General features: G+C 41.4%; 4 protein-coding genes across 5 annotated transcripts; 1 reads left to right on the forward strand and 3 right to left on the reverse strand.

Annotated features, from left to right (window-relative positions):
- Positions 1–359: 359 nt before the first annotated feature.
- On the reverse strand, positions 360–9,656 carry shpk (sedoheptulokinase). The gene is made up of 7 exons (XM_030746342.1): positions 9,481–9,656; positions 9,208–9,349; positions 6,800–6,974; positions 6,542–6,694; positions 6,215–6,390; positions 5,784–5,984; positions 360–4,205 (listed from the first exon to the last, which is right to left on the reverse strand). The coding sequence occupies exons 1-7, from the start codon at positions 9,616–9,618 to the stop codon at positions 3,811–3,813; spliced, it is 1,380 nt and encodes a 459-aa protein (XP_030602202.1). The 5' UTR covers positions 9,619–9,656; the 3' UTR covers positions 360–3,810.
- A 284-nt stretch (positions 9,657–9,940) lies between these two features.
- Positions 9,941–11,522, forward strand: emc6 (ER membrane protein complex subunit 6). Of its 2 annotated transcripts, none has more exons than XM_030746343.1 (2): positions 9,941–10,143; positions 10,822–11,522. In XM_030746343.1, exon 2 carries the CDS (start codon positions 10,858–10,860, stop codon positions 11,188–11,190), a length of 333 nt encoding a protein of 110 aa, XP_030602203.1. In that variant the 5' UTR covers positions 9,941–10,143; positions 10,822–10,857; the 3' UTR covers positions 11,191–11,522. The 2 variants fall into 2 exon arrangements, with proteins under 2 accessions (XP_030602203.1, XP_030602204.1); XM_030746344.1 differs by having other exon boundaries at positions 10,825–11,522.
- Positions 11,523–11,648: 126 nt separating this feature from the next.
- p2rx5 (purinergic receptor P2X, ligand-gated ion channel, 5) lies at positions 11,649–19,078 on the reverse strand. The gene is made up of 12 exons (XM_030746341.1): positions 18,948–19,078; positions 18,211–18,361; positions 17,910–17,981; positions 17,748–17,823; positions 17,367–17,451; positions 17,105–17,185; positions 14,278–14,419; positions 13,504–13,637; positions 13,330–13,423; positions 13,177–13,242; positions 12,919–13,007; positions 11,649–12,815 (listed from the first exon to the last, which is right to left on the reverse strand). The coding sequence occupies exons 1-12, from the start codon at positions 19,076–19,078 to the stop codon at positions 12,551–12,553; spliced, it is 1,386 nt and encodes a 461-aa protein (XP_030602201.1). The 3' UTR covers positions 11,649–12,550.
- A 2,308-nt stretch (positions 19,079–21,386) lies between these two features.
- LOC115792635 (polyubiquitin-B) lies at positions 21,387–22,907 on the reverse strand. Its single transcript, XM_030747250.1, has 2 exons — positions 22,763–22,907; positions 21,387–22,148 (listed from the first exon to the last, which is right to left on the reverse strand). The coding sequence occupies exon 2, from the start codon at positions 22,138–22,140 to the stop codon at positions 21,451–21,453; it is 690 nt and encodes a 229-aa protein (XP_030603110.1). The 5' UTR covers positions 22,141–22,148; positions 22,763–22,907; the 3' UTR covers positions 21,387–21,450.
- Between the last annotated feature and the right edge of the window lie 1,415 nt (positions 22,908–24,322).

Consider the following 24,322-nt stretch of genomic DNA (forward strand, 5'->3'; position numbering starts at 1 on the left):
TTAACCATAATAATATTAATATCACTTTGGTTTACTCCAGTATTTTCTGGATCCGCTAATAACAAGTAACATGATAACACAGTGGATTTAGACAGTGACAGATATATGTGCCTGTAGAAATATGAGTGTTTGCACAAGTGATTAAAGAAAAATATGAAACTGTCTGTGCTACCAATATGACAAATAGACTTTCTCTTTAATTGATTTAGTCTTGGTTTTTGCTGCTTGGTAATAAATGTCATTTTATCTCCTTAAAATAAATACACTGCTAAAAAAAAATTACAGGAACACTTTGAAAATGCACCAGATCTCAATGGGAAAAAAACTGGATATCTGTACTGATATGGACTCAGTAATGTGTTAGAAATGAACACATCGTTTGATGGAAATGAAAATTATCAACCTACAGAGGCTGACACCCCAAAAATCACAGTGAAAAAATGATCCAGCAGGCTAGAACATTTTACAGAAATTTCATTGCAGCAACTCAAAATGGTACTCAGTAGTTTGTGTGGCCCCGACATGCTTGTATGCATGCCTGACAATGTCGGGGCTCCTAATGAGACAACAGGCGGTGTCCTGGGGGATCTCCTCCCAGATCTGGACCAGGGCATCACTGACCTGGGCAGCCTGTGGTGGAACCTGGCGGCGTCAAATGGACCGAAATATAATGTCCCAGAGGTGCTCTATTGGGTTTAGGTCAGGTGAGTGTGGGAGTCAATGGTATCAATACCTTCATCCTCCAGGAACTGCCTGCATACTCTCATCACGAGGCCGAGCACAGGGCCCAATAAAGGACGCCGGGTCCTCAGGCCGCCCTCATGAAGTTTGTTTCTGACTGTTTGGTCAGAGACAGTGAATGTCTCTGTCCACTGGTGTGAAACCAGTGGCTGCTGGAGGTCCTGATTCAGATACCAGCTTCCTGAGTTAGAGCAACTTTGCTACAGTGTGTGTTCTTAAGTTTTTTTACTTTCTACTCACACTGCCACACATCCATGTTAGCTTCACATTACTGACTCACTGACAAATACATTCTCTAAAATAAAGTGAGACTAGACGAGGTAGTAACTAGTAGAGAATAATTTGTTTTGCTCCCTGGATTCATCTCTTGCACTTTAGGTTTCTGGAGCAATTGGTTTTGCATTGGGAAGAGGGCCTGCCATGGTTGCTGCTGGCTGCTGTGGAGGTTATTCAAGAAAGTAGTGCGTTTAGTCTGAATGAGGTGGTGTTTGGTCACACTGTGCGAGGACCACTGTGCGCCAGTTCAGCCCTGGTGACCAGGTTTTTTGCCCCGCTGCCACCTGTTGACAGTTGACTTGGCTAAATGTGAATTTGGCATGGCAACTGTACCTACCTGGGAAAGGTAGTGAGACAAAGGCAGGTTCAGCCCACATAAGCGAAAGTGGCTGCTATTGAGAAATACCAGTGCTCACAGCAAAGAAGCAGCTTGTGTGTTTTCTGGGGTTAGGAGGTTACTATTGTCAGTTTTGTAAAGATTTCTTGTGGTTGCCCCTCTGACAGACCTGCTTGAAGCTGAGGCAACGAATGTGTGATCCACATGTTGTCAACAAGCTCTTGACAATATTAAAGTCATCCTGTATTCACCGCCTGTCCTGGCTGCACCCTGCAGAGATGGAGACCCTGGGCCTCTGAAGGTTATGTTGATTCTGCTGGTCTCTACAGATCAGTCCATTAGTAATCCATTAGTTTTCCTCCACTCATTCTGTTCTCCAATTTGCAGGTTGATGTGCTGGCTTTTGTTTTTATAGTCATACTGCTTGGACATCCATCACATCAGGAAATCAGAAAATGTGGTCGATGCTTTATTAAGAGCGCTTTCTTCATGAGACTATATTCAGTTCTCTGGTAGCTTTCCTGGTCCTCCAGCTTTTCCGCACTACTCTTAAAGTGCTTCTCCAGGTGCTGGGGATACTGAGATACAGGGTGGAGTTGGTTGTTGCTGTAAACTTGGTATGATAACAGAGTGTGGCTAAAAATGCAAGGTTGTAACTGAGTAAAAATATTTTGTATTCACTAGTGTAAATTGGGGGGGCTTTCGTCAGTCTCCTGACAAACTGTAGCGTGTGAATGGAAAAGGTGCTAAAAAGGGAACCACTGCCTGCATGAATGTACCTCAGTGCATTAGGAGGCTGGCTGGATTTCTGCTATCATGTTGTCGGTCCATGTGCTTCATGAACAGACTAAATCCTGACCAATCAGTGTGGTGGAAAAATTCTGTCATTGCTGGATGCTGACAGGAGCACAAAGACCAGAGCAGACATCTTCATAGTTCAATAATAGTGATGTGATGATTCATTTGTGGGGAACGAGTCCCTCACAGGGACGAGACGCTCACGTTCACTTCCTACACGGATTAGCTGTCCTTGTTCTTCTGCTTCTATCCTCAGACACACAACCTGAAAGCAGCGCCGCTCATTTACTTTGGCCAGACTCAACATGCAACCCCTACAACAAACTGTGCCATATATGGTATGGCAGGGTGACCGGGAGTTGAAAGAAGCCAAAGACAAAGGAGTAACAGAGTTGGTGTGTAAGTGTGTAAACACAGATGAGCTAAATGGTTAAAATGTATGTATGAACAAACTGGAATATTTCAGGTGAAAATACAGTGGGGTTTCATATAGTGATAATCATTTTATAATTACACCACAGATATTAGAAATGTGTCGACTGTGGTACTGAAGTTAAAAGGTACTACAGTATAACTAATATTAATTACCCAAACTGTCCTTTATTCCACAGGAATCCTGTCAGTAGAATCAGTTCAGGGTCTGAGTATAGCAGCAGCTCATATACAGTATAATGTAGTAGTAGCAACTTTGCTGATTAGATTATAAATGTTTGATGTAGTTAGATGTATTCTTTTCATTATTCAGCACAGACCATCTGTATTTTTCGTGTGTTTGAATAAAAAACTAACTGCTGAGTAGATCCTGATTCAGATTAACAAACACAGAAAATGTTGAAAATGCACAATTTCCACACTTTTTTTTGGGAAATTATAGCGACTGTATATTTATAGTGTAACAATACTCTAACGTCATATATTTCATCTCAAGGCTCTGATGATGAAGCTGTATGTGTTTGGTGTAAATAAAAAGCTCTAGATTATGAAACAAAGAGTGACTTGAGTCAGGTGACAGCCAGCTTCATGATGGTTATCACTGATGATGTCAATGAGGTAACCCACGGTGAGTTTCAGGAGACGACCCTAGTGACAAATCGAATACAAAGAGCAACCCGCACACAGAGATTCAGCCTCTGTCGATCAGAGCTGAACAGGAAGTGCCCATCCCACAGGAAACTACAAGTTAACCTGTCACAGAAAAAAGGAAAATCAAGGCAACCTCAACAGCCAGTTAACATGTTAACTGCCTCGTCATCTCAGTGGCCCTACAGATAAACCATGTGACAGTGGACTGTGTCTTTTACAGCACATCTGAATACTGCTCTGACTTTTTTCCGGATTATTTAAGAGCAGCCAGCTCTAGGAAACAGCTCCCATCCTTTAATTGTGACTTATGCTGTGACAAAATCTGCTCCCATATCACAACAGCAGAGCCAGAAATGCCCAGTATATTGTTAACAGCTGTTCAGTCATAGTGAAATGTTTGAGCTTCTGTGGAGCAGCTTCCATCTTTTGGTCCTACTTACATTTGATCCCTGTCCCGTCAAACACAGCCTTTGATTTATGCTTCAAAATAAAATAAGCAGTGCAAGATTTGTTAGCTTTAGTTAGTGTGCAAAATTCTCAGTCATGTAAACAAACAGGGGGATGCTGGGTCCGATTCAGAGGCGGTCACAGAGAACCATGGCCACGCCCACAGCAGAGTCTGCGTTCTGTCCGTATACCACCTGCAGAGGAAACGCCTTCTCCACTTCCTGCCGTAGCACCTCATTCCGAGCGAGCGCGCTCCCGCTGCCCACAATTCTGCTGACCCCCGCCTGCTGCAGACACCCTACAGGCATCATGGAGGTGATGTTGTCCAGGACTCCACGGCACAGTGCCCTGATCACATGACCCAGAGAGAGATTGGAGGTGGAGATGTTGGTCACGTGACCCAGGCAGAGAGGGTTGTGTCTCTCTCCCAAGATGGTAGGACTCACTCTCAGGTCACTGGTTTGCTGGTTCAGGGCGCAATGAATCAACTTTTCATATAAACACGAGTCACTCAGCTCTGCACCTGTGAGGGGGGAGAAGGAGGCAGTTTAATGTCATCGATCTGTGTATACAGTGCAAACTTTGCTTTAGCTACTCTACAGTTATTACTTTCCTGATCCATTAACTTGAGACATATTTGCTGTCAGTTCTCTCCCCTCTCAGCGCTGTCATTGGTCTTTGCTTTCATCTTTAGGCAGCTTTGATTGCCGATCTGCAAGTATAAATTTTCCTCAGGACTATCTGCCAAAAGTTCTAAATACAGCTGCAGTAAAGACTTTAGAGAGGGGCTATTTATCATCTCTAGGTGTTCATGGATCTAACCAATAGTGAGTTCAGAGGAACATTTTGTGTCTTAAACTTGAAGCTGTGGTAGCGAACAGCCATGATATTCAAGCCCTTTCCAAATGAGCTTACACCACCCAGATTAAGGCCATCAGAAGCAGATAAATCATTCTGTATATCAGAGTATATGTTTTATATCTGGTGTATGTAGTGACAGCCCTGCACAGGTGCACTGGTTGTTATGAGATTTATGCATAGACTGTATATAAATGATGAACACAGCTTCATCATTGAGTGTGAAAAAATGAACGCAGTGTAGAAAAATCTACATTTTTTTCCTAATGGTCAAGAGCGGGCAATTCATCTGGGTGAAAATTATAAAAAAGTCTGAGAACACGACCCTACTGCTCACTTTAGTCTGAAAGATTTAGAGATTTTTATTATCTGCTGATATTAGCGATTTGCTAATCTATCAGTATCAGCGTTTATAACTGCTGCCAAATTAAATTTAAAGTAAAGAAGAGACAGAAGAAACACCCTTCAACCAGAGTGTTGATGTTGCAGTTTGCCCACCAGAGGGCGCTCTCCAATTTATTTGTTGGCAAAACTCACAAACAACGGCCAGCTGATCCACATAGAGTTAGGCAGATGACAAATGAGCAAATAAATTACTACACATAACAAATGTTAGATAAATTTATGCTTTGTGTCTGGAAAAAAAAAAACTGCAGAAATGTTGGAATTACAGATTTTTAAATCCCCAAATAACTTTTTTTTCTGTTGCTCAGGCTCTATGCAATATCTCAGTAAACATTTCCTTAATGAGGTTTTTGGTTTTACAAATCTGATTTAATACACCATGATGTCCAATTTTTAAATTATAATCCCTTTCAAAGTAAAAGATGATAAAGCAAAGTAGGATTTTTAGAGAAGCTGCTACCACATGAATGTGAATCTGTTTCTCTGTCAGACTCATCTCTCCATGTGGTTTCAAATTCATTTTTACCAATTTTACCTTTATTGAGATAATTTTTTTATTATTGTATTTATTTCTCTGAGCGAGTCTGCTTTATTTAACCTTTTTGTTACAGGTTGTATTTTACGCTTTGGCTGCTCTGACAGTAATTTCCCAACTTAAAGAAATCCCATATATCTCATTATGTTCAGATGCCACTGGCTAAAATGCTTAAGTCAAAGCTTTGAAACAGGACTTCAGAAGCTAATGTGTGACGTCACGGTGCCTTCTGTGGTTTTCCACAGCTGAGCAGAGAGGGGTGGAGACTGAGCAGGGTATAGAAACTAGAAGAAGAATACAAACCAAGCTCTCTCATCCAGGAAGTCAACATCTCCACAAAGGTGGCCAACACGTTCCCTCCGTTGAGTGATGCTGCTACAGCCAAGTACATGGAGTCAAAGTAAGGGAAGTAGGAGATGGACGAGACAGGCTGAGGAGAATCTGGAGGGTTGAAGTCAGCTGGCATGGCGAAGGTCAGCTGGGCCGACGTGCTTATGTTAAGAACTGTGAAATCAGAAGGAGGAGACAAACTGTCAGCTAAGTAACAGACTCAGCTCTGATGGTTAGTCATGTGTATGTTCTGAAACAGGAAAGTAAGCATTACAGTAAGCTTTAATAGTGGATGCAACTTGAAAATGCAGATTCATGATTAATTCATTCATTTAAAACAGATAAACTGTGAGAGGATGATGCACTTAGTTCACTGATAAATATAAATGGACATCCTGTTTCACCTGCATCCGTCCGTGCACTCATGCAGGAGTAGACCGAACACTGGAAGTCTCCTAGGGCGGCCCCTACTGGCGTACCAGCAGGGATGCCGTGCCACTGAGAACGCGTCCTTCCTGCCAAGCTACCAGATGGCACACACTGAGGAAGCAGGTGCAAAGGGAAGCCAGCACCCTTCAGACTAGAGCCCGCACACACAGAGTGGTTTGTTACATATGCTTGCACTTATGCACAAAGTGTAAGATAAATGATACTGCAAACCAAACCATGCCCAACATTTTTCATGCATTTAGTACTTTCAGTAAAAGCAGAAAGTTCAAGACTATACAAACATGTTTTCATTCCACTGATTGGATGAAGTGTTGAAGAAGCCCCAGCTGGCTGCATTCTGAGGTGTCATCACACACCCGTCCAAACCGCACAGCATGGACACCACATAGTCCTGAATGGTACCTGCAACTGTGAAGTCCTCAAGGAACTCAGGTCTGCAGTGACACCACACACATCTTCAGCTTTCATATCACAAATGCAAGCACAATAGACTGCTCTACATTAAGTTTTTGGGGGTTTTTTTTCATTTGTGGGCTTACTTGTTTTTCATGTACCAGAAGATTGTTGCACTGCCAAACCCTGTGGAAACACTTAGATGTGAGTCTGGTTTTGGGAGAGAGGACAGGAAGTCACTGCTGCAGCGTCCATCTTGCCAGGTGATCAGCTGACTGGTGTGTTTAGCTGTGAAGAAGTCTCTATTGGACCAATCACAACCTGGGAAGGGCAAAAGACACAGCAAAATGAGTGCTTACAACTTTAAATCCATCGCTTTTTTGTGGTTATCATATCAATTGCTCTGTTCTTGAAAGACTCTGTCCTTTGCCTTTGCCCTGTCCTTTTATCAGTGAGTGTTGTTTCAAAGCCTTTGGCTCTAGTTAAACATTATTGGAGCTAATCTGCACTACTTTAGATAACCCCCTCTGCAGGCTGAAGAGTTAAGAGTTGCACATGTACACTGCAGGGAAGACAGCTGCACATCTTGTATTTTTAGGCGTCTCCACATCAGCACATTTACTTATTAAACTGCTAACCCTCAGGGTTACTTTCAGTAGCTTTACATAGATATTAAAAGAAGAGTGAGAGGGATATAGACTTTAAAATCCACACATTGCAGGAGTTTAAAAGTAACTGACATTTGGCTCCTGAATAACTGCTGAGCAGCTGTGCATCCTTTCAGTGTTGTGCATAAGAGTTCACACACGGCTCAGAACTGCACGCTGACAAAAGGAGCAAAGAGGTGACTGTGTGAGGGAAGAAGATTCAGATGTGTGCCGTGAAAGGCAGTTGGTCATCAAAATTAACAGTCTAAAAAAAAAAAAAAAAAGTAAACTAGCTTAAAATTCAGAAGAAAATATACTGTGCAGATGAACAAAAGATACAGCTATATTATTTAAACTTTGGCACTTTTCAAACTTTTCTAACATCACTATTATGATCCAAACTCTCTCATGATTCACTTCTAGACTATGGGGCTACACAAACGTGGATTCAGTTGCATACACACAAATGTTCTGCTACAACAACAGCCCCATACTAGACACCCCCCCCCCCCCCCCCCCCCCAATAACACCTAGTGAAATAATAAGAGACAAAAGAGCGTAAAATAAAAAAGACATCAGATCAGAATCTGTTCATTTATTTACATCCTGTTCATTGGTTAAGTGCAAGGCGTGAAGATTTGGAAAATTAAACCTTAATAGAAGAATGTAAATCTGCTTGTGCTGCAACTCAGGTGGAGAATACACACCTCAGGTTAACGCATTACCTGGTCAATGAGAATATGTACTGGATATATATACTAAATGCACACAGAGGCTAAAAGAAATATGTTTCAGTATGTTTGGCAGCGTTAAAATATTTTGGGAAGAGGTCCAACTGATGTGCGAGAAAATAATTATTTACTCAAAATGAATAAAAATACACTATGACTAAACGACAAGTCAAGAAAGCTCTGCAGGATGTAGGTGTGTTTCCCAAGTGTCCAGTGTGAACCCTGATGTACAAAAAAAAAAAAAAAAAGTCCAAATACTTGAGAAAAATGCATTTTTTTCCACTGTAAATCTGAGATACAGTGGAGAAAAATGCATTTTGAGAATTAAATGAGAATTAAAATCAGGCCACTACTGAAACTATATTTCCTATATCATTGACAGGGGGTGTTGGGGTGTCCAGAGAAGGGATATTGGGCGGCAAAGCTCCAGAAATATATGATCAAGCCCTCCCCAATTGAAATATGCCATTGGACTAGAGCACTGTTAATCATTCACTGCTTTATGCCACTGGATGAGAGCAGGATCAGTGGGGTGTAAGTGAGGACCTTTTAACTTCAACACTTGTGTAAATACTTAAATATTTCTTTGTTATGCTGCTTTCTAGTTCTACTCCGTAATACTTTGCATTCAAATGTCGTACCCTGTACTCCCTCCCATTTATGTTAAAACTTTAGTTACTTATTAATTTGTAGATTTTAAAATCTATCAGATCTGGGTCAGGGTCACAGGATAACTGGTAGAAAATGGAAAAATTTGCCTCTGTATTATGCTGTATTATAAAAGACAAAGCACCATTAAATTGATAATGTAATGCGTGTAATTCTGAAATGGATCATTCTCCATGATGAGTGCACTGAGTATAGCGCTAAATGTTTTGAATCATTTCTTAATTGTGACTTTTACTTGAGCAAAACAGGCAAAACAAAGACTCTCCTGGCTCTTGAGCAGTATCATCTGTATTCAGGGCTGCGCATGAGCCTGAAAATCATGCCCAGTGTTTACTTTAACACGGTATTTATTTTTGATCATATGTTTTTTTCTCATTTCGCTTCTTCTACCCCATGAAAAAAAAAACAAACAAAAAAAAACTGGAAACAGCCGTTAATCACAGAGCCGTTGTTACACAAGTAATCACACTGAGTGATGAAATGCCACAGCCTGCACGAAAACTTTACCACTTTCTGGTCTCCAGAGTAAAATCCCGTGCATCTGTCCTGTCAGCCCGACGCAGCGAACCCGCTGCAGTTTGTCTCCGGGCAGGAGGCCGATGCACCGGTTCAGGGTGTCTATGATCCGACCCGTGTCCTGCTCTTTCGCCTGCGTTACACACACACACACACACACACACACACACACACACACACACACACACACACACACACACACACACGGGGGTGTTTAGATTACTGAGCTGTAGTTAAAGTAGAGACGTACGTGAACGCACTCACCTTTATCCCGCTATGATCAGGTAAATCAGACACAGTCGGTAAAGCCTGGCTGGCAGCTACAGCTCTACATCCTGTTTCTAATAAAACGGCTTTCACCGAAGTGGTGCCCACGTCCAAACCCAGGATAAAGTCAGACATGACTGATCTGGACCTCGAGCTGTTTTCATACTGAAGTGCCAGCGTCTGCACTGCTGCGTTCAAGTCATTAAAGGAAGTCAGAGGTTTCTGTGCTGCTTAGATGCAATATACTATTTTTGGTTGCAGGTGTAAAACATTTATTGCTTCTCCGCTGAAGCACACTTTTTTCTGTAACACAGTGCCTCCTTCAACAGAAGTTTTGAGGTAGCCTCCCTGTCTAAAAGTTACAGTACAAGATTTTTTTAGTAAGATAATTTCCTACACTTTTTGGTGTCTGAGAATGCACCAAGTCGGCTCCTCCAGTGGCTGACCTCCGCCTTCCCACAATGCACAGCGCAGGAGCATGGTTGACTTTGGTTTAGGAGTGTCATCTAAACGAGAATGAATACGCTCTTCCCTTTGGCTACATCAGCTGACACTGTTTTGTAGCCGTTTAATATCCAAATCTGCAGAGTAAATCTTGCATGTTGTTTTTCTGCGGTGGCCCCGTGAGGAGTCGACAGGAAGTCCGTTCGTGAATCTCCGGTGAGAGCCGCTCATCAGTTAGCTGGCAGAGCTAACCGTGCTAGCGTTAGCGCTGGCAGAAAAGCTAAAATAGTTCAGCTGACGTGCAGTTTAGCTCCCAATAGTCGGACTGTGCTGCATGTTGTTTGAAAACTGATGAATGTGTCGTACAGTGTGTCTCTTTCCGCCTTTTTAATGCCAAAGCGAGGCTTTAAATCTCCCCGGAGTTTCAGATTTGACAGCAGCTAAGCGAACCCCGACCTGCTTTCTTTGTCGCCCACATTAGAAGGCTTTAACGAACCGAGACCTTCATGAGGATTTCTCTCGCTTCGTAGTTGGTTTGTTGAATTCACACGGTTAACTGTCAACCTACGATGACCCTAAAAATGATTGTTTTTAATGTAGTGCCCTTTATTACAGCACTAAAATGGGCGTTAAAACTAATCCGAGTGAAAGTCGACTGTGAAACAGCCTCCAAAGTAAAACACTGCAGCAAAAGCCTTCATTATACAGCAGCGTATCTCCTTTCATTCTTATATTAATGTGTAAAAGTTAATGTTTTTGTGTTGTGCTTCTTTAATGTTGTAACTTCATTGCAGGTTGTTTAATGGTGTTGAACTCTATAACGTCAACTTACAGAGTCTGGGATGTCTGAGCAGCTGTGCCTCACCTGTATTATAAATTGTCTTCATCTCTCAGCAGCACCACCTTCCGTGGTAGCCGAGCAGAGCCAGGATGGCTGGAGTTGGGGCCAAGCGCGAGGGACCACAGTTCATCAGTGAAGTGGCCGTAAGGGGCAACGCAGCCGTGCTGGACTACTGCCGCACGTCTGTGTCTGCGCTGTCCGGAGCGACAGCCGGCATCCTCGGCCTGACGGGACTGTATGGCTTCATTTTTTATTTCCTCTCCTCATTTCTCCTCTCGCTGCTGCTCATTCTCAAGGCCGGACGGCGGTGGAACAAATTCTTCAAATCGCGGCGGCTGCTCTTCACCGGAGGCCTCGTCGGAGGTCTTTTCACCTACGTCCTCTTTTGGACTTTCTTGTATGGGATGGTGCACGTGTACTAAAACATGTACTTGAAATAACCCAGAAATATTTCTATCTAATGCTCTGTAATCATTAGGATTGTCTGCCCTGCTGTTGTAGATAGGCTGTTAGTGAGAGACTTCAGATGTTTTCCATTGTGAACTGTTGATATATTGAAGGATGAGTTAAAAGAATTAACTGTCCTTTTCTTGCGAACTCTAACTTTAACCTGTACTTACTCTCTGTGCTCACTGTAATCCATGCCAGGATGAGAACCACCGTTATAATATACGTTTACAGATCAAATCCTCACAGGCTAAACTAAGTTTTATAGCAAATGTAATTATTGACCGGATTAAACATCTCTCTAGAAGTTTTTTGTATCACTGCTAATCTCTTTCTTTACCAGGGTGTGCCGCTTAATAAGAAGAAAATCATGATGACAGATATTTGTTTCCAATAACAAAGAACTTTCAATAAATAGAAACAGGAACAGCAAACAGTAGAGGGAGACCCTGAACTTCAGCGTCCATTCGATGACCATCAGCTACAGTGAGCGTGTCCACTCACATTAGACTCATAGTGCATGGCAGGCTGCATTCCTACAGTGTCACATGTGATTACTGTGTAAAAGCTCATCAGTTGTGGCCGTTGGATGGCCGATGCTAAAGCCACAGTTGGCACAGATATCTGAACATAAAGCAGAAAACAACAGCAGTGTTTGACAGTACATTTTACAACACAATACACAATGTGTCCAGCTGTAAAAACACACTTAAGACCACACATTTTCTTATGTTTTGCTTCTAAGTGCAGGCTTACAAAAAGTTGCTTTTTAGCATTTTTTTTTCCCCAGACTGATTTTGCGGTTTCACATATTTGTCTGCTTCTGAGATCCATGGTGAGCATTTGGTTTAATACAAATGGCTGCAGCGTGTGCGAAGCATAGTGTTACTTTTTATTTATTTATTTTTACTGTAGCACAAAGATTAAACTGCACATAGAGTACTGTGCAAAAGTCTTAAAACATAAAGAAAGGGTATATCAGTACTGTATCTTAAACAGTTCCCAGGAAATATTTGCCTATATTTTTCACATTTTTACTTTTATTACCATTTATTTTAATTATTGTGACTGATAATTGCTAGTTGGTTGTTAATGGACCTGTTTTAAACTCCTACATCCCATTCTTAAATCCTGCTACCTTCTTCCGTGTCCTGACCCCATGCACACTGCAGAACATTGACATTCCCCTGGATCAACACATCTTCAGTCAGGGCATCACTCGTGCTTGTGACCGTGCCAGCAGTCGTACTGGCAGGTAAGAAGTGGGCATGAGTCCCACTTTCGGTTCCGCCTTCTGCAGGAGAACAAACAGGTGATCACGCTCTGCCTGCAGATCTAATTGTGTGCAGTGAAAGTAATGTGATGCTTTGTCTCAGCGCCCTGGTGTGGGAGAGTAGCAGAGTATCGCTGTCCCGTGTTACGTGGAATCGTGGGACCCCTTTTCTCCACAGGTAGCTCGCTCTCTGCAGAAGATCCTGCGGTGGGTTCAGTTTCTTCCAGCTTTTTGATGGAGTTTGCGGCTTCTTTCTCTGCCGCTGGTTTCCTGGACCTCCTTTCCCGATGGCCTGCTTTCTCATCCTTGACTTTGGTCCTCTCTTTCCTGTTACACGCAGTATGAAAGAGATGTGTTAAAGTGAAGAGCAAGATTTGGGAAATGACCTGTTTAAGACCTATAAAGTTTGTGCAAACACAATAAGTCATACTTGAAGTTGATGATTTCAAATTTCCTCTCTCGGTAGAAGGAGCTCGTGTTCATCATGTACAATAATATCATATCACAGGCAAAAGCTCCCTGAAAGAAAGAAAACATGAACTGGAACAACAGAGATGATGATTTTCTTACTGAGGATTATGCATCATCCACCGCCCTGTAACCTGACATTTTCAAACTTAAGGCATCATTGTAATTGCATAGCAATGATCTACTGACACATCAACAGAATAGTCACTAATTTACTCACTGCACCGAGGAGAGCAACGCCCGAGCCAATGGCAATCACTGTGGGCACAATATTGAATTTCCCAGCCTGTAAAAGAGCAAGACATCACTACAAATCTCTTATCAGAATGATGCACTTTAATTCAGAAAAAAAATGCTAATATCCCCACTGTACCTGACCATTGATCATTATATCAAAGCGAATCCCATACACTTTATACAATGTGCGATAGGTTTCACCATATTGATCCTTATAGTATTTGGCATATCTGTAAGAAAATAATTGATATGTAAAGGTTGAAAACAGGTTGAGCACAGTGAGCAAAGTGGAGGTGGCAGATTGACATACCTGAAGTTGTATCCTGATGTGATCGAGTTGTTCAAATTAATGTCCAAACGGGTGAAGCTGTACACTGGATTACACTGGGAATAATCTTTATCCAGGTCACAGTTCCACTCAATGAGAATGCCAACAGAGCCTCCCTGATGGACACAAAGAAGCAATATTAAAAATATGACAACTAATACAGCACAAACCACAGTGTACAGAGTGCTTTACAAAAAGTATCACATTTTAAATACAACATACCACATAATGATTGCACAAGATATCTAAGACATGCAGATAAAATCAAGTTACATGAACCTTTTCCATGAAAACACTTATTTTGAGCAGTTTATGGGGGGCAGCTGAGGTGTCCTGACACCAACAGCTCGAGCCTCAAACCTTTCTCCCCTCAGGGCCTCAGACTGAAGTGGCTTGTAACAGGTAATACAGATATAATTTGGGACCAGATAATGAGGAGCATCAAAGGTAATAGGAGATCTTATAGTTTTCCCAAATGTTTAAACACACTTTCATAAATTGTGGCTCAATTTTTCATAAGCAGGTTCAGTTTAATATACAGGAATAAACAGACTGTAATGATATTTTTAAGATTAACTGCAAAATCCACGAAATTATTTTTAAAGTGTTTTCTCTTTGTGAATACAGCTGTTATTACAGTCACTGCCAGCCTTCTATAATTCTTAAAAGTCAGCCTATTAGGGTTCATTAGCAAATGACTGTGAGGAAGTCAGGAACTGAAATCACTCACACACACGGTCTTATTAGACTTTGTACCTTTACAGCCATTTCCTGGAAGTCATACCCAGTGCTGCCAACCAGATCTCTGAGGCTAAAGATGGGGCAGTAAGGATGGTTCTCTCTGTCATAGGAGCATCTCTTCAGGTAGCTGTCATCAGAGGTTTCGAGTACATTGGATCTAGAACATACAGGCAGCAGATATGGGTGAAATGAGTTTAGGGGCTGCAATCACATTTTTATTCAATGAAATGACACAAACATGCAAACCGTTTACTGAAGTGAAAAGATTTTTGCAGATGGTGAAAAAAGGTCCTGGACTTGAACCAGTTGGATTCACATAAAGTTTGTATGTTTTCCATGTGCCTGTTTGAGTTTTCTTCTTACAGACCGATGGATGGATGGATGGATGGGTGGATGGATGGATGGATAATATCAGAATCTGACCACCAGCTAACATACCTCTATTTAAAGATGCTTAAATTTTCATTTTTCATCACAAATTATAATATTAATAGTTTGGCTAAAAACTTGAAATATTAATTTTAGAATATATACTTATATTACTTGGTATTACTTCCTTTTGATTTCATGGCAGTTTGTTCAGCTATGATTAACCACATTAATGAGCTTCTTGTGATGGCAGGAATGTTTGGCTTTAATTTTTAAATGACCCAATAAATGTGGTTTGAGCTCAGCCTGCCTTCAGACTGCCAATGACCCCATGAAAGCTCCTTGTTGCTAAGAATAACAGTGTGACTTGTGACACTTTCACTTAGTTTTGATGCAGTGTTTCCCACATGTGTCTACATCAACCTGGATACAATCTGCTTCAGTTGAAGGATACAAATAAAAAGAAACTGACTTTTTATACAACAATGTTTACATAATGCCAAAGTTTTGCTGAAATGGCGCAGAATCTAAGCTTTGTCTTCCTTTATTATTATTATATTTTTAATGTGGTCTCATACCAGTGCACAGCACGAGAAACTTAATCTCAACTGAGCCTTAACCTTGGCACGCCTACAGATTTATCACTATAACACTGGACTGGTTCTTATATTGCACTTTTCGACTCTACATGGGCACTCAAAACACTTTATACAACATGTCATCCATTCAAACAAGCACTTTATATATGTAAGTGCTTTCTATCTAACATTGGCATAAATCTGATGAACACAACTGGGAGCAACTCAGTTCAGTTTGAATGGGTGAGTGTGTGTCTTCTCTGAACCCTTGGTACAGTATTTATGGAGCTTCTTGTGTTCCTTCACTACAGCTTTCTTCCTCTGTTTGTCCACCACTAATACATCCGGCTGGTTAGCCATCACAAGTTTGTCTGTCTGTATCTGGAAGTCCCACAGGATCTTAGCTCTGTCAATCTCAACCTCCCATGGGGGCATATCTCGTTTTGACCTTGGGACTTCCAGGTCATAGTCGGCACAGATGTTTCTGTACACTATGCCATCCACTTGGTTATGGTGTTCCATGTATGCCCTGCCTGCTAGCATCTTGCACCCTGCTGTTATGTGCTGGATTGTCTCAGGGGCAATCTTTGCACAGCCTGCACCAGGGGTCTTTCCTTGTGTGGTAGACCCCAGCCTCTATCGATCTTGTGCTCAGAGCTTGTTCCTGCGCTCAGTCCAGCTTTGTCCAGCCATTGGTAGGATTTTTCTATAACAGCCACTTCTTCTATCTGCCAGTGGCACATGCCATGCAGAGGCCTGTCCTTCCATGATGATTCCTGTTCTTTCTCCTCTTCTTTCTCAGGTTTCTGCCGCCTGATCATTGATCATATGATCATTTGTGGCCATCTTCCTGATGTATTCATGGATCTTTGTTGTTTCATCCAGGATAGCAGTTCTGACACTCACTAGTCCTCGGCCTCCTTTCTCCTGCTTAGCGTACAGTCTCAGGGTGCTGCATTTGGGGTAAAACCCTCCATGCATGGTAAGGAGCTTTCTTGTCTCAGTGGCTGCTATCTCCTCCTTTGGCCAGCTTATTATTCCAGCAGGGTATCTGACAACTGGCAGAGTGTAGGTGTTGATAGCCCGGATCTTGTCCTTCCCATTCAGCTGACTTTTCAGGACTTGCATTACTCTCTGCAGGTACTTGGTAGTTGCAGCTTTTCTAGTGGCCTCTTCATGATTACCATTTGCGTATATGTATATATATTCCAGATACAGACAGACAAATACTCAGCAGCCAGGGATCAAACCCCCAACTTTCTGATTAACTCCTAGCCACAGCCACCCCACAATGTGTACTCACTTCAGAGTTTGAGTATCTGGACTCCAACTAAGCTTTTCTCAGTTTCCACTACAAAAATGGTACATAGAGTGTGTGTATGTCAATCAAATCACTCCATTACACCCTCCAGCTTCAACCAAAAAAAAAAAAAGTAACTGGATCCAGCTCACTTTAAGATGTGCAGTGTAGCCAGCTATTTCCAGTAACTCCCATTCAGATGAAAACATCTCCTCATTAGTCACAGGCATATCAAGATTAGTAGGGGGACATGAGTGGTGTATGCATAATTATAATAAGATCTTGACAGATGAGTTAGCTGTGGATGACATGTCTCTGTATGTTATTGCAGGACTTGAGCAGGGAACAGCAGAGAGGGTAGCTCCCTGATCTAGCCCCATCTGATCAGACACCTGTCCAGAGCAAGGCTTGCTGTCAAGGACGTCTCAGATGACTGTTTCACTGTCTCACTGAGTGCAATGCACAGGACGCTATAAATAGAAGGTTCTCTGCACCCTAAAGCTATTTAAAGCAGCCACTGGAACATGTATATCCCCCAGGTCAGTCTGAAAACCATAGGCACCCCGGCAATCAGCAGCCACTTATAGCGACTTACTTGGAGAATTCAAACTTGGGGAACCTGATGAAATTCTTGATGTAGATGGTGAAGTTTTCTGCTTCACTTAGTAAGGGCTCTCTGGAAATGAAAGAGACAGACAGCTGTGTGAAATAGAAAAGGGAGGCGACAGGCCATGTTAGTAATAAATAGAACCTGTGAAATATCTTGGTCCGTGTGAGGGATCGGAGCGAGTGTTAACACAGTAGCAGCGCAAAATGGCAAATTTCCAAAGTTCTGCAAAGGGAGGATGGATGCTCACGTGGGTCTTTTGTTGTATTCAACAGGACACCAAGCATGAATCTCGCAGGTCCCAGTGTTGTTTAGACACGAGCCGGTCTTGATACCTAACAGAGAAAGAGCAGAGAGCTGGCTGGCTGCGTGCTGGAGCTTAAGGAGAACTTCCAAAATGAAAGATACTGAAACATATGATGAAACATCTACAATACTACAAAGTAGCCCTGACACTTGGCCCATATGAAAAATATTGTTTAAGACATTATTTATTACTTTTTCATCTCACAGATCATAAATCAGAAAATGAAATACTTCAACCCATTAGCTGGATAAGCATACAACTGAGGATAAAGCCCAACAAATCTGATTTTTTTTACACAACTACAGTGAAATGAACGGCCCTCACCATGACCTGCAGTTACAGGCTCCCCCTCGATGCAGTCATCATCACTTTGGCATCGTCCATTTGGCACCTTGGAACTCTGTTGGAGGTACAGTTAACTTTTTTAGGAAGGAAACGGTGCTTTCAGAAAACGCTGATGAGATTCTTTGTCCTCCCAATACCCACCTCGGCACAGAAGCCCAGCCTCTGATTGGGGGTCTCTATGTAATTTGTTACTACAAAGAACACCTGCTCACCCTGCAAAATAAAATTAAGTCCTGGCAGTGAGATGAAGAAGCAAAAGGTTAAACAAATTACTGTCCCCAAGAAGTTCAATATTGTCGAATCCTCTGAGACAGATATTGAGACTAATGATGTAAGGCAACACAAACATTCAATAGCCTCATAATATCTCTTGGCAGGAGCATAATTAGGAAGTGCTTCCCACATCAGCACTGATATTCTGCAAACTAAAAGATAGACTCACATTTGGGGGTATGACATAGTCCTCGGCACTCCACAGGTAAGGCCCTGCCTCAGAAGTGTTGGTCAGAGTGACGCCTTTAAGCTTGGTGATGACTGAGCTCTGGATGGCCTCTTCTTTCTCCTGGTACCCCTTCTTCACCACAAACACCCACCTGAGACAGTCAGTGGAACTTCATGCTGTTTTCTGTTTACTGAAGTAGTATTACTGTAGTCATCCTAGTCTACAGTGATTATATATATATATATATATATATATATATATATATATATATATATATATATATATATATATATATATATATATATATATATATATATATATATATTTTGCATCTGCATCTGGGGTCAAATGCTCCAAAATACCATAAAGTTACCGAGGTGGCATGGTAATAAATAACAGCATGCATGAGAATGAAAAATTCATCATTAAAATCAGGTTTGATTTTATAACCACCCCACGCAGCCACTTAAAAATGTTATCATACAGTTTGTCCTAACTTTGGGAATATTAGCAGTTTGAGGCATTAATGAGTTCTCTAATAAATCTGCTCATTTTACAGCCTTCAAAAAAAAAAAAAAGAAAAAGAAAAAAGAAAGGCCCGGTCGGCGCTGCCACTTTAACGCCCCCCAACAAAGTTAAAAAACCTTTCCACAAGCTCAACTATTTATAACTTCGTTAGTCACTCTCTTTTATTATTCCATAAGAGAAACACGGGGAGGACATGCAGGTCGCCTCACCCAATAATGTATCCCAGCACGGCCAGCTGATAGAGCCGAAACAATATTCCGATTCTTCTGTTTTCGGCAATGACATATTTCTCCGTTTTGTAGTTGAGGAGAGAAAAGAAGAAGCCCCCCCAGCCAGCCATTCCTCCCCGCACGGTGGAGCCGACTGAGACAGCAGCTCGCAGTCTCCCAGCTGATATATACAGCTGGTTCATTTGTCATGCAGCGGGCAAACCCACTGAGACAGGGGCTGCAAAACATCAACTCCGCTCCTTCTGGAAGGAACTGCGGGGAAAGTTTATGTTGTTTGGTTTGATTTCAAACTCACTTTCAGCGTCTTCTGCTGTGTGCGGCAGCAGCAGCCTGGCTGATAAATCACTCCTGTACAGATACACCGCTTCCTGAGTGCAAATCGGCTGTTGCACTTTTCCTAACATTGTTGTCAAAGGTCATCAGTAGTTTAAAAGTATATTAAAAATGTAAATTTTTTTTTCCCACTTGGAAATGGGGAAAAAAAAAAGTGTTTGGAGGGTATGAAGCACATGGGGTGGGCGGAGCCAAAGCAAAAACCTTTAAAATTATTATTTTTTTTTAAATTAATGATGGCTCAAATGACAGCACTGTGTTTTGTTTTCCTCCACATCTTTATGTTATTATATAGCAATGCATGTCCACCCCCCCCCCTTTTTTTTTTTTTTTTTTTTTTTTTTTTTTTTGGATAAATAAAGTATCTTTCATCACATAGGCATGTTTGCCAGCTCGGGGAAGAAGTCGTTTGAATGATAGCACTGCTGTTCTAAAAACAATATATATCATTTAGCATTAATGGGGTCTTCACAGGGGCGTGGTGGCCATCGGGAGGTCCGGGAGGTTTACCGAACCGGCCGGTCGTTTCCGGGCCGAACCGGCCGGTGATGAGAATTTTTTTTTTTTACGCAGTTAAGCACAGCAGCTCTCGCCGCTGCAGCTCTCGCCGCCACAGCTGCAGTCCGCACCTGCAAATAAAGTTCTCTTGTCTTAAAATTATGGTTTGTCCGTTCTAAGATCGGATAAAAGGCCTCTCCAAAACAAGCTCCCGGGCTGAATTTTAACCCCAGCCCGCCCCTGGGTCTTCACATATGTGTAAGTTACCCATGCCAAGTGCACTACTGTCCCACCAAAATATTGTGAAAGGTAGGTTTTATACATTTCTCCAGATTCTGTTATTCTTACAATGCTTCAAACTGTAGATGATGTACTCCCCAAATTTGTAATTTTTTCATGAATAAGTAGTTTTACATCACTGAACTCTTTGCCCATACATGCACTTACAGAGTGGTGCTAAAAACTTTACTTCAGTATGAGGCTCTTTTTATGCTTTTTTTTTTGTGGCCAGATTCTTTTTGCCCTGATTCACCTTTTCTGCAAAATGTAGCAGGCATCAAATTGAAAATGGGCATATATTTCAAAATACAGTAAAATTTCTCATGTTGAACACCTGATATATTGTCTTCATCGTTATTTTTCCAATCAATGCATTTAGTTACATTTTACATAATGTCCCAATTTTATTGGTGAAAGCTGGTTGCACATAAACTCTTCCAGTGCAATAACACTGCATTGGAAGAGTTCAAATGACTATCATTCAAATATCAAAATAATTTATTCTGTGAATTAGTAATTGAAACAATTATAAAATCTGAACAAAATTATTTACTATTGTTCCCTCTCCTGACCTGTCTTTGAAAAGTATAATCTCTGCAAATATTCTAACTTTTCTTTGACTTCCATGGTATTTCATTCTTAGGGCTAATCATTCAAATGAATACTAATCATTTGAATGCAACTTTTCTAAAACTGTTCATATACTCTCACCTCTGGCTTTTGCTTTCAGTAAACCATTTATGATTTCTGGACTAGGTTTTAATGGAACACCTTGGGTCTGCAGCCTCATGTAACCAGAGTATTGGAGAACTGCTGCTGACATCTAGTGGCTTCCTGTGGCATTTTACATTTCTGGATGGACTCAGGTTAACTTCTAACACTGAATCACAAAGTTCACCTTGCTAGGTGGTGATGAATCATGTAAAACTCACTACAGGTTTTGTTTCATCAGCTCCAGAGTTTCAGTTAACCTACTAAACAACATCTGACATGCTCATTTTCTTCAGATTATTCACAAAAGATGGCTTCTCACTTATTTTATTTATTTTTTTTTTTTTTTAAGTGTGGAATCCTGAACTGCTGTCAAATGTTAACAATGGAATGCAACACAGAAGCAAACATCAATATTTAAAGAGTGAACAGAATCTGAGCTCATTCAAAATTTTATTAATCCATTCAAAACCAATTTTCTTTAACAGAACACATCACTGAAGTAATATTCAGCACTATAAGGCAGCATCATGCAAGTGCATTTTAATAAAGCTGTATATAAAATAATGTGGGGTGTAAATTAAAGGAAACCACCTATTATTTAATCTGATCTTTTATTCAGTTAGGTTCTGATGCAAAGTAAATAAAAACATGTAATCATTTATTGACCGCCTCTGAGACGCAGGACCAGGTGGAGGGTGGACTCCTTCTGGATGTTGTAGTCAGACAGGGTGCGGCCATCTTCCAGCTGCTTGCCAGCGAAGATCAGCCTCTGCTGGTCAGGGGGAATGCCCTCCTTGTCCTGGATCTTAGCCTTCACATTCTCAATGGTGTCGCTGGGCTCAACCTCCAGGGTGATGGTCTTGCCAGTGAGGGTCTTGACGAAGATCTGCATGCCACCCCTGAGACGCAGGACAAGGTGGAGGGTGGACTCCTTCTGGATGTTGTAGTCAGACAGGGTGCGGCCATCTTCCAGCTGCTTGCCAGCAAAGATCAGCCTCTGCTGGTCAGGGGGAATGCCCTCCTTGTCCTGGATCTTAGCCTTCACATTCTCAATGGTGTCGCTGGGCTCAACCTCCAGGGTGATGGTCTTGCCAGTGAGGGTCTTGACGAAGATCTGCATGCCACCCCTCAGACGGAGGACCAGGTGGAGGGTGGACTCCTTCTGGATGTTGTAGTCAGACAGGGTGCGGCCATCTTCCAGCTGCTTGCCAGCAAAGATCAGCCTCTGCTGGTCAGGAGGAATCCCTTCTTTGTCCTGGATTTTGGCCTTCACATTCTCAATGGTGTCGCTGGGCTCAACCTCCAGGGTGATGGTCTTGCCAGTGAGGGTCTTGACGAAGATCTGCATCTTTGCTCCTGTGATAAACAAATTCCATATTTTTAATATCAAAACATACAGTCCACAGCAAAAATTACCCCCTATGTCAGGTATGACTGCTCAAGAATGGATTTGATCAGCCTGCCATGAAACTGTATATTTGTCATTTAAAATATAGCACAATACATCAACGCTGTAAGCAGTAATTTGATTATTTCTTCGTTTTAGAAATACACAATTATTAAATTGGCTTATGTATAGGTCATACACCGGTTTCCTACCACAGCAGCGCCATTTTAAAATAAGCTATTGTTGTTTGCCTTCCTTTTTTCCAGCTAACGTTACACCCTAATGGACGGCAGCCATTTCTACCAGATAACGATAGCAAACGTTGCTCACAGCACTGTTCAAAGGAAAGATGGCATCTCGCTTCAAATGTAATATAACGACATTATTCGATTAAGAACGGTTATAAGGGTAGCTAGCCAATATACCCCTCAGTCACTCGTCACAATCACATAACTGTTGGCTAGCAGGTCAAAAATAAATAAAGGGGATAACAGTTAAAGTGTTTCACAGAGCAGCGTTAGAGCTGTTAAAGATGACAGAAATATATACCGTAAGGCGTTTAAAAATGGATAAACGTACTTACAATTATTTTGGTAGCTTTCCTGACTTAACAACAGAAACACCACCCTCCAACTGTAGTTGCCAAGGGGACCGGGAGCTTTTATACCGTGGACGCGTCATCGACTGATATTCATCCGCAAATGAAACTAGATCCCAGTTCTAGAAAGTCTCGTCTAGATATGTAATCCGATCGAGGCCTCTGTTTCCCTTTGAGATGTTAACTTGACCTCACATTTCATTTCAAAGTTTTAAGCCTAATCTTAAAAAGTAAGCCAGTCTGCAGTCTGAGAGCGAAGTGCTCTATTGGGATGATATGGTACCATGAGGTCTTTAAGATAAGATGATTATTCAAGACAGTATGTGAGAGAAAGGATTTAAATCTGATTCTGGATGTAACAGGGAGCCAATGAAGAGAAGCCAGCATGGGAAAAATATGCTCTCCTTCTGGTATTCCCAGGTGCTCTCCCGTCCAGTTATCAGATGAGATTGGACATGCTCGGGGTTGTTTCGCTGTAAGCGAAGAAGTCAAGATTGATAAATCAGAAGATTAGAAAAGAAAAAAAAAAAAGGTTGGACACACTGTGTAAGATAGATAATTTATTGAATGTATTATTTACTAATGTGTTACAGCAGTATTTTTATATTCATTATGGTCACTGAGCATCAATAGTTTTTGATTTAATGCAGTAACATCTCTGTTTCAGGTCGGAGTCTTGAGATTCCATGGAAGTGCCCATTGATCAGGACTCTCCTTGACAAAGGAGATGGAGAGTCACCTCTGAACCTGATCACCTCCTTACCCTGAGGAGCTGCTATGAGGTTACAGTGTGCTGGAGGAGCCTGCCCTCTTTTCTTTCTTTACCTCACCCAGTAGGTGCAGAGAGGTCATGTTTTCACTCCTGTTGGTTGGTTGGTTTGTGTTAGCAATATAACTATAAAAAACTTTGAACAAAGTTGATGAAACTTTGTGGAAATATTTCTTAGCGGCCTAAGAACAAATTTCTTTTGAAAGGTCAAAGGTCAAGGTCACCAAAAATGTTCAAAAATTATTCGTGAAATTTTTAAAATTCATATCTCAGTAAAATTTTCATCTATCTCAATGAAATCTGGTACTCAGGCATGAACAGTTACTGTTGGTAACTCATTGTTTTTTTCTATTTTAAATTAAAATACAATGCAGAGTGAACACAAACCCTACACAAATATCACATATACAGTTCATATCTCAGCAAATGTTTTCTTTTTTTTCCATTTATTTAAGGATGCTATCAGGATACATAAACTGAATAAAATATATCTGGACTACAGATGCCATTATCTGTTCATGTGGATCTAATTTTTTTGAATAAAAATACAAATCTTTTTTACAGTTTTTAAAAGTGAATAAAATACGTTTCTAGTCTTTGTGATCTACTAATTTATGATGGCATATGACAACATTGGGTGGTACCTACTGCAGCGTGGTGTTGGCACACAGAAGATTTGGGGTGGAGGAGGTATGCGCTCTATTGAGTGCCCTTCTAATTTCACCTGAGATCACCTGTGTCAACGCACAACACTCACAGCACTGGACAACTTGACT

The sequence above is a fragment of the Archocentrus centrarchus genome, chromosome 14 (genome assembly GCF_007364275.1).
Source record: "Archocentrus centrarchus isolate MPI-CPG fArcCen1 chromosome 14, fArcCen1, whole genome shotgun sequence".
NCBI lineage: Eukaryota > Metazoa > Chordata > Actinopteri > Cichliformes > Cichlidae > Archocentrus > Archocentrus centrarchus.